Source organism: Panthera uncia (genome assembly GCF_023721935.1).
Source record: "Panthera uncia isolate 11264 chromosome B2 unlocalized genomic scaffold, Puncia_PCG_1.0 HiC_scaffold_24, whole genome shotgun sequence".
Classification (NCBI taxonomy): domain Eukaryota; kingdom Metazoa; phylum Chordata; class Mammalia; order Carnivora; family Felidae; genus Panthera; species Panthera uncia.
Genome location: NW_026057580.1, coordinates 3,450,172 through 3,460,407, shown reverse-complemented (window position 1 = coordinate 3,460,407; position 10,236 = coordinate 3,450,172). Strand labels below are relative to the sequence as shown.

General features: G+C 53.0%; 1 protein-coding gene across 2 annotated transcripts in view; it reads right to left on the bottom strand.

The window, feature by feature from the left end:
- Nucleotides 1–992: 992 nt before the first annotated feature.
- KIF6 (kinesin family member 6) overlaps nucleotides 993–10,236 on the bottom strand; it is a 385,696-nt gene continuing 376,452 nt past the window's right edge. For both annotated transcript variants that reach the window (XM_049652734.1, XM_049652735.1), the window contains 2 exons: nucleotides 9,417–9,523; nucleotides 993–3,872 (listed from right to left, as the gene is read on the bottom strand). In XM_049652734.1, the coding sequence (XP_049508691.1) occupies nucleotides 3,862–3,872; nucleotides 9,417–9,523 (118 nt within the window). In that variant the 3' untranslated portion in view covers nucleotides 993–3,861. The remainder of the gene's footprint in view (nucleotides 3,873–9,416; nucleotides 9,524–10,236) is intronic.

Sequence of the window (10,236 nt, the reverse complement as noted above, 5' to 3'; positions counted from 1 at the left end):
CAATTGGTTTTTCTCCTACAAACCATGTTTTCCTGCTTCTTTGCATCCTTGGTAACTTCTACTGGGTGCCCCTTCTATATTGTTAGGTGTTAGATTCTTTTTTTACTCCTTTAAATGTTTTTGAGCTCTGTTTGGAAACTCACTGAAAGCAGTTTGACTCTTTTGATGCTTACTTTTTAGATTTTGTTAGGCGGGACCGGAATAGCTTTGATCTCTGGCTAATTTGGTGCCACTTCCAAATGTATGCCACACATAAATACCTTATGTGTTTTCTGTTCAGTGACTTTTTTTGTGAGAAGGTTTCTCCACTGTGGCTGTTGGGAGTACTCCCAACCCTGTGTTATTTCTGGAAAATTTCTACTAGCTCCTTTCTGGTGGTTCTTTCTCCAGCCTTGAGTGATTTCCTCACCCACGTGCCTCGCCCAGCAGTTGGCTGAAGACTTGAGAGAACCCTCTGGAGATCTCCGCAGTGTGTCCGCACTCTCTGTCTGCAGCTCACTCACCTCTTGGACTTGGCCTTGCCAATGGAAGCCCCCTTGGCCTCCCTGGACTATAGGCTCCAATTCCTTAACTAGGGAAACCACTGGGCGCCACCTGGTGCCCGCTTCCAGGACTGCAGCCTAAGTACTGTGAGGAGCTGTAAGTTGGGGCAATCATAGGGCTCACCTCACTTGTTTCCCTTCTCTTGGGGGTTAGTGTCCTGTACTGCCTTTTCCCAGTGTTTTATTGTCTTATACATTTTGTCTGATTTTCAGTTATTTAAAGCAGGAGGGTAAATCGTGTCCCTGTTGCTCTATCATGGCCATAAGTGGTGGTCCTACTTTTTCATATACAGTGTTCTCTCAAGTGCCCTTTCAGTAGGCAGCGTGGATGGAAAGAGTGAACTCTGAGAAATTCTGCATCTAGTCATGTATCATCCCTGGGTTTCAATATCTGTATCTGTTAGCTATGGCTACAGTTAATGCTTCATGACAAATCACCCCAAGGCTTAGTGGCTTATGACAACAAACATTTATTCTCATGATTTTGGGTCTTTGGATCAGCCAGGGTTCAGCTGGCCTGGGCTGGACTTGATGGGACGGCTCTGCTCCAGGCTACAGGTTCGCTGGCCTTGGCTCCAGGCTGTAGGCTGGGCTCAGATCTGCTCTCTGTATGTTCTGGGATCTAGGCTGAAGGGGCACACCTATCCAGGGCATGTTCTTCTCAAGGCAGATCCCTGGAGTGTGAGAGGAGAGCCCGAGCCTGCACGCTCATGTCAAGCCTCCGCTTGTATCACGTCTGCTAACATCCCATTGACCAAGGCAAGTCACAGAGCCAAGCCCAAATTTAAGGGGTAGGAAAGAATACCCTGCCGCCATGAGGCTGTGGCAAAGCTTTGGATGTATAATTCTATTTCAGGGGGCAAAGTCTTAAGACTGGTTATTCAATCTACCACAGTTTCTGTATCTGCTTCCTAAAAATCCCTTGTAGCAGGATCTGAGCAAGCCACATTCTAAACTGTCCTCCTAACATCTCCTGTCAAGTGAATAGCAGAGCAAATTGAATTCTAGTAGGGACTGGGCTGGAGTCACCGGCCAGGCTGCTTTCCAGAAGATGTTTTGGAAAGCTCTACAGTTTGGCCTGGAGTGAACTCACATGCCCCACTGAGCTCAGGATTGCTGGAGAGTCTTTTCAGAGCATTGCATCCAGTTCTCCCATTTTAAAGGCCAGTGAACTTTGTGGAAGATGCACTGTGGTCAAGCATGTGTCCACATCAAAGGCCCAGCTTCCATTGGGAAGGGACATTTGGGGGGGGTGTCCCTCTCCAGTTGCTGTACACACTTGGTATATGGCTCTCTCAGCAAGACACCATGGCCCAGCTGTCTGTTTTTCTCTCTTCTTCATTTCCTCTCCTGCCTTCAGTGATTGCTGCAGGAGGTGGGTTCACACCCTGCATGGGCCCACACCACACATCTCTGTCAATAAGGCCTTTGGATCCAGGAGATAAGTTCTCAGCAGGAGATCTAAAGTCAATAGACTCTAACCAGCTCTAGAGGGCCGAGGGCACTAAGGTGTGCCAGGCACACTGAGGCTGTCTCCAAAGACTCTGGCCAACTCCATGCTGCCTCAGGGCTCTTGAGACTGGGTGTCTGTGTTACACGTGTGCCCTGGGCACTCGGGGAGGCTTCTAGGATCTGGCTGTAAGGGCTCTGTTTTGGTCTTCCTGGGTTCTACAGACTTTATTGAGGACTTACTATGTGCCACAGGACTGTGAGGGCCAGGGAGGCTGGACCCTGCCCGATGGGCCTCAGTCACAGAGCCAGAGTAAAGGCATGGGCCAGATGCCAGCCCAAGAAGTCTGGGTTCTGTCTCTGCCACTCATTAACTGAAAGGGTATTTTACTCAGTGCCAACTTGTGCTGGGGACATAGTGATGAGCAAGACATGTAGGTCCTTGTTGTCATGGAGCTTTTAGTCTTGGGGGAGGGGTTGCAGGCCATAAAAAAATAAGCAAATAAAGAGAGATGATATGTCAGGCGGTGATGAGGAAAATAAAACAGAGAAATGGGATAGAGAGTAACTAGGGGGTGGCTCTAGTTGGGCGGTCAGGGAAAGCCCCCGAGGAGGGGACATTTGCCACTAACAAGCCCTTAGAAACCAGCCCCTCCCCTTTGCTTCAGGGTTTCTAATATTATCAGTGAGGGTGTGGACTGGAGGGGCTGTATGGCCTGCCTGGCTTTGAAATGGGACCATCTACCTTCTCTCGCATGATCCTTTTACCCAGTCCTGGGCAGGGGGGACAGCAAGCCAATTCAATGTATTTTCTCTCTGCTCTCTTTCCAGGGCGGCAGGTCCTGTATTCATAGGACAGAGATAGCAGGAATGGTAGACAAACACTTTTACTCAGCTTCATTTCAGATGTCCATCCTCTCCCCACTCCACACCTCTCCCCACCTACTGCTGGCTTGGGACCTTGCTGCCCCTGCCCTCTGAGGGCCTCCTGAGGGCTGGCCCACCCTCCCCTGGGTCTGTATCATGCAGCCAGGCCCCAGAGTGCTGCAAGGGCTCACTGAGGCAAGCCCCTGGCAGCTCTGTTTTCCCGGTGGGAGCGGGAAGTTTGGGCCCAAGTCATGCAGAGCCCCAAGAGGCTGGGTGAGGGTGTGAGGCCCAAGGTGCCCACACCGCTCCTCTCAAGCTCTCTGCAGAGCTCCTGGGAGCCATCCACAGCTCCTAGGGTGCAACGATGTCCTTGGACCCTGCAGGGTGGGTGACTCTTTAGAAATATGGCTGATTCAGGCACTGCCTATGGGTCATCTGGGCCATGAGGGCAATGGCAGAAGGTTTGGTTTGGGAGATCAGGACTGGCCATCAAGATGCTTTGCACTCCACTGCTTTGTCTTTGGCTCCAACGTCCTGCCTGGCTTGCCCCAGCCATTCCTGGGCTCCTAAACCAGGGGGTAGGGCAGAGAGCGGGCTGGTAGGTAGCTAAAAATAACAGATGATCATTTCTCCCGTATTCTACCAGCATGAGCCTCCCCTGCCACTGCATTATGATGGTACTATTTCATAATCTCCAAGGTTTAAAATCGGCCACTACAAGAGTGAGCAGAAGCCCTTATATAACCACTAGCACCCCGGCATTGCCTGGTCCGGCCAACAGCCCCAGTACCCACAGCAAGGATGGTGCCAGAAGCTCTGGCCCCAGCCTCACTGGCAGCCTCCAGGACACCATCCTTAAGGAAACACAGCCCCCTCTATGGGAACCCAAATCACTAGTTGCTCCCAGCAGCCCACAGATCACATCTGAAGCCAGGGCGAGTGAGAAGAGATGCCTTCCTTCATCTGTACTCCATTCTTGCTGCCACAGTGCATGGCCGGATGCTTACTGGAAACCTGAAAGGAGACAGGATGTCTTGGTTAGGCTGTGCGTGGGGGCACTGATTTGTCCCTGATTGAAGCGCATGGGGAGGCGGCGGCAGGCCACTCCCCTTGGGTCTCAGTGCCCGGACTCCTGGGGGTTGCATTTATTCCCCCAGCAATGAAGGATGCAGCCTCCTTTGCCGTCTCCCTGAGCCAGGACCAACAGTCATTGTCCAGCCCCACTGACACCAAATTCTCCAAGAGATTCTCTTTTTGGTCCTTCTATTCATTATATTCTGCCTGACCACCATGGCCCATCCTGTCACCTCCCACGGCTGGACAGGGAGGGAGAAGGGCCCCTGAGGACTAGCCAGCATGGTCCCCAACCTGTGGTGCGACTGGGCAAATCGTGTTGGTTCTCTGGGCCTTACTTTCCAAATACCCAGGTGGACGGAGCAGATGAGGTGTCTGGTAGAGGAAAGGGGGCTGGCAGGGCTCCTTGCTTCTCCGAGTGTGCTCCGTGGATCAGCAGCATTGGCATCTCCAGGGAGCTTGTTAAGAAGTGCCGAATCAAAGACCCCACCCAGACTTCCAGGACCAGAATCTGCACTTTAACAAAACCCCTAGATTTACTGGCACATTAACGTGTGAGAAGAAATGGTATGAGTGACATAGTTAATTTGCTTAAAGTCTGGCTCTCATAATTAGAGCAGAAGGGCTTGGGAACACTGTTTAAGACACCTGCAGGGGGCAGAGAGATTGAGGAGTGGGGTGGCCGCGGCCATCTGCGTGTGGGCACGGGGACCTGGCAGCGGGTGGGGAGTGTGGGCATGGTCTGCCTGACGTCGCTGAGGGAGAACCAGTAAATCTCTGTGCTGCACTGAATGTGGGAGGTGGCAGCGAGGGAGAGGTTGAAAACGATTCAAGGCTACGAGCCCTTGGTCCTTCAGATCTAACTCTGAGTGCAAGACCCCAGGCTGTTTAATTAAGTGAAGATGGTCCTTACTTTTCAGACATTCCTAGCTGTTCTAGATGAATCTTAGAGCGGGAAGGAAGGACACCAGGCACACCGGTGCATGTGAAGGGGATGTGTTCCAGTCACTCTGGACCCACGGTTCCCAGCTCTGCTGAGCACTGGAAACCCCTGGGGGTGGGGGGACCTTTAGAAATCGCAGGCCACTCCCAGGACAGATTAAATCAGAATCTCGTGGTGGTGGTAGGGGACCAGGTGACACCAATGAAGAGCAGGGCTGAAACCCACTGCTTTGTGGGCTCTCTGTTCCAAGGATGGTGAGGGCAGGTCCTGGGGACCAGCAGGCATGGGGCTGCTGAGCATGTCCTGGCTCCGGTGTTTCCCCTGCACCGCTGATGCGCAGCCTGGGCCAGGATGGGTTAGCACTGCCAGTGGTGAGGAGCAGAGGGTCTGAGCCGGCTCCCGCCCTGGACTGTCACTGCATCCCACATACGCTTGCCTGCAGTGGTGACCGGGGCAGGGGCGGGGCTGAGAAGGAGCGCCACAGAGCAGGGCTGAGTGCCACGCAGACCCAGACCTCAACCCCACAGAAAAGGTGCCATTTCTTTACTTGACGAACCCCAGTGAAGCAATGGAGCTGTCAGTCTGTACTGGGATTTTGTGACTGTAGGTTCCCAGACTGGAGGGTACGGCTACAGAGAAACCATTGAAAGGAAATCACTCCTCACCCTGTTGGGCCAGTTCCCACCAGAGGCCAGTTTCCCCGCTAACAGCTCCCTGGCGCTTGGCTGTTTATGAGGGACCTTTATGGACATTATCTCAGGAGAGGCTGGCCACCTTGACGAAGGGGGAATCTGAACGTGGCAGATGTGTGAAGGCGGGGGCAGTGACCTGCCTAAGGCCCACAGCGCTGAGTCAAGGAGGCCCGCGTTTAGGCCTCCTTCCTCCCAGTTCTGGGGCCTTTCCATTTTCCTGGGATGGATACTGCCCGGTGGGGAGCTGGAGGGTTTCTCGCAGTGGGGACGGCGGAGTCCAGGCTGGCAGGAGCCTCTGAGGCACTCCGCAGAGGCTCCGCCTGGCCCCGGCTGGAGAAGAGGGCAAGGGGGTCACACCAAGGTTCCTGTCCAGATGGAAACACTTCCAAACTCAGGGATTAAGGAAGGTTTTATTAAAAAGCACTCTAGAAAGGGGTTAACCTCATTTTCTCAGATTTTAAAGCCATCCTTGGCAGTTGGAAACAGCAGATTTGACACCGTGGATGACGAACGCCCCATACGGGGGATATATACCTGTCCACACGTGCCCCTGGCAGGGATTTAAACGTTCCACAGCTTTTCCATGAATCCTAAATCAACTAGATTCATCCTGGCCCTTGGTGAAGTGTGTGAGGTGGCGGGCGAGGCTTACGTTAAATCACCCTCTCTGGGCTCCTGCTCTTAGGCTGATAGTCACAAATTCCCCATAATGAGCACTCCTGAAGAAGCCCAGACAGACAGCGCCACTAAATTAAGAGCAGAGGGAGCCCAGGGCAGGGGAGAGGGAAGTGTTTGCTTTGGCTGGGGAAGGTGCCTGGGGCCCGGCCTGCATGTTTGCCTGACAGGGAGGCCTGATAAGTGGGCTGTGTGGAAAGTGCTGCGTGGTGGGGCCTGGCCATCTGCCGCACGTTGGGGGAGGCCGCACCTGCTGGCCCTCTGGCCCTGACCTGGTGGAACCCTTGTCACCCTTCTTCAGCTTCCTTTGCAGCCACACAACCACTAAGAACCCAAGAATATTTTTTCTCCCCTTGAGAATAAAAATTGAACCCCTGAACTTTTGTTTTGATGAATTACTTCCAGGCTGCTATTTGTTTGGAGAACAAAGCTCCCAGCTGCAGGGCGGGTAGAGGCCAAGAGACAAACACCCGACCGACCACAGAGTGACTTTTCAAGACAGCATGGCCAACTGGAGAGCACAGAAAAGCTGGGTTATCCTAGCTCTGCCATTTGTTAGCTGGGCAAGTTATTCAGCCTCTGTGTGCCTCAGTTTCCCCTCCTGTCAAAAGGGGGATCAGACTCTTGGCTCTGTACACTCAGAGCACCCCACCTTTCAGTACAGTTTTCTGTACCATCTGGGCAATGGCATTAGCAGGAGGACGCCATCTTGACACAGACCTTGGGTTTATGCCTCTTCTTGTCAGAGAGGGTTGGAAATAGTGTCTTTATGTGGGCAAAACCTGGGTAAACACAACCGAACAACGTTGCTGACGTGTAGACTTCTTTAAAGGGATGGATGATGGCTGATTTCAATGCATTTGTTCCAGGGGAGGGTTTCTTCCTCCACATATGTTCTGGACGCCATGCCCTCTCCTTCCTCCAAGAGTTTCCCCTGCAGGCTTGGCCCTCTTTTCCCTACCATCAGCCTCCTTTCTTCTCCTGGACCATTCCTCTCAGCACGTAAGTGCGTCTTCACAACCACTGCCTCCCTTCAGCCCCAGCCTCCCAACTGCCCCTCCTCCCAGCCAAGCCCTTGGGTCAGCTGTCCCCACTCACTATCTCTACTTTTGCTCCTTCTTTTCTTTCCTCAACCACTGCAATGGCCCCTTTATTCTCCCAGGTCCCCGTCCACAGGGCACTTGTCCAGGGCCATCATGACATGCAAAGTGGCCACCAGGCAGCATCCCATTCTTGCTTAGCCTTCCAGCAGCCCTGGGCTCTACCACCCCTCTCCCCTGGACCACGTTCCCCTGCAGGCCTGCCTGAGGCCACACTCGCTCCCCTGCTGTCTCTTCTCTCGCCCTGGCTGAGCCTTCTCAGTAGCTTTGGTGAGATCTTCCTGCTTACCCCCAAATGTCAGAGTGCCCCAAGGGTCTGTGTCAGCGATTAGAATAACCCTATTTACTCTCCTCAACAGGGATTCCACCCAGTGCATTCAGACCTTGCCGCTGAGCTCCAGACTCGTGTTCAGGGGCCTACTTATCTCCTCTGAGATCTCAAAGGGCTACTGAAACTTGAATGGGCCAGCTGGAAATCTGAATTCCCCTAGCAACTTCCCTCTGGTGTCCACTCCGCCCTGCCTTCCTGCTGATGGCATCCCCATCCTGTTAGCTGCTCAGAACAGGTGCCCATGAGCCCTTCTGGCTCTCTTTGCCCTCACGACTCACGTCCGATCTGCCACCAGGTCCAGGCTACCCTCACCCCTTGCCTGGACCTCCCCAGGAGCCAGATGACTGTGCTAATCCCGGGCCTCTACAACCTCTGCTGTGTACAACGGCCAGAGCCAGCTTGCCAAAGTTTCGGTCAGACCACATCGCACCATGGCTTAAATTCTTCAGTGAGTTTCCCACTACATCAGGAATAGAAGCCAAGCCCCTTACCCTCGCCCACAAGGCCTGTTCATTTGGCTCCTGTTCTCGAGCTGAGCCCTTAAGTGACTCTGGCCTCCTTCCCACCCTGTGACCAAGCAAAGCTCCCTCCAGGGCTGTTCACTTTCTACTCCTTCCGCTTGGAATGCTCACAGGACACTGCATGGACACTCCATTCTCACTATTCAGCTACTAGTTCAAGGTTCCCCTCCCCAGGGAGCCCCCGCCCCCGCCCCAGTTAATGGCAGTCTTCCCTGTGGCTCTCTACCACATTATAGATTTTAGCTATTTCATAGCGCTTACCAGCACCTCAAATGGTCTCTATTTGTGGGTGTGTTCTCTGTCTCTCCCCCACCTCCAGAACGCCATGGAAGGCCATCCTTTACTTGGGATGTTCCATCCCCGTGTGCAGAACCCCTAGTGTCTCAGCTGCAGACAGTTGGCCATGAAACTGACTGTGGGCTTCCTGCAGCAGGTGTCAGTCATTATAGGATCTGAGTCTGCCATTTCATCCACCAAGGCGTTGACATGGGAAAGCAACACTCAACCTGCCTGGTAGCCTTGGCTTACTGGGACGAGGCTAAATGCGAGGGGCCAGCGTAAGGGGTCTTGGGTCTTATCGCTGTGGGTCTCTGGGGGAGAAGGAGGCAGGAGAAGAGAAGGCCTGTCCATAGCAGGGGGCAGCTTCCAGGAGGAAGATGGGGGAGGTGGGTGACAAAGGCCAGGAAGGGCCTTCTCTGCTTCTTCCTGTTGTCTGGAACACCACAAGTATTCCTTCTGTAACTGTTAAAGGGGTCCTCAGGCCTGAGCTTTCAAGTGGTGTTTACGTCTACAACTCATTGGCAAGAACCATGCTCCAATAGGAGAGTGATATTTCTAGCTAGGAATTCAAGTTACCAAACCATCACTCAGCCCCTTCCCGTATGGAGAAGGCTGGACAAAGGAGAGATGGCTTTGGGGACACAGAACAAAGGGAGCTGAAGATCCGGAGGACGGAGGGAAGCTTTGCCAAGCAAGGCGAGAGCACCTGGGCCCGCCACCCCCTTGGGTCTGTCTTGATGTTCGTGATGCTGTCTTCTGGAGCTTTTTTCCAGGAGGAAGCAGAGGCCAGGCACATGTGAAGGGACCACAAGTTCAGTCCTGTGGTTTCAGGAATATTCAGGAAGCTCACGTCTCACTCTGGCCTTCCCCCTTACCTCCCTCAAGGGTTGGTGAGCAGAGCTGGGTGACCTGTGACCCTGGAGGAGGAGGAAGGTGCACTTACATTTCTTCTGCAGAATGCTCTGTCTGGCCTTGATGAATGCCAGGATGTCAGAGTCAGTCTGGCTGTCTCCAGTGAGAGGGATAGATGATGCTGGCTTCTCAGGGATGCTGAGGACAAGCACATGTCACACATCACTGCACCTTACATTTGAACTCCATGCTTACCTTTCCGAAGTGCTTTCCATGTTCAGTAACCGGATCTCACCCAGGAGGCTGCCTGGCAGTCTGCCTCCTGACCCTTCCACCCAGTCTGTGCAGGAGCCACAGTGACCCTTTCATCACATCCTCCTCCTCTGGCTTAACCCTGTTGGTGGATTCTCCTCACTCTCAGAGTGAAATTCAGACTCTTTTCATGTGTGATCTGGGCCCTGGGCTACTACTCCGCTCCAGTCACCCTGCCCTTCTTTCTTTTAAAAACAATTTTTTTTTAATGTTTGTTTGAGAGAGAGGGAGAGACACAGTGCAAATGGGGGAGGGGTAGAGAGAGAGGGAGACACAGAACATGAAGCAGGCTTCAGGCTCTGAGCTGTCAGCACAGCCCAACGCGGGGCTCAAACTCACAAACAGTGAGATCGTGACCCGAGCCAAAGTCAGATGTTTAACTGACTAAGCCGCCCAGGCACCTCAGCCCTGCCCTTCTTTCTGTTATTCTCTCTCTCTCTTTTTTTTTAATATGAAATTTATTGTCAAATTGGTTTCCATACAACACCCAGTGCTCATCCCAACAGGTGCTCTCCTCAATGCCCATCACCCACTTTCCCCTCCCTCCCACCACCTATCAACCCTCAGTTTATTCTCAGTTTTTAAGAGTCTCTTAATGG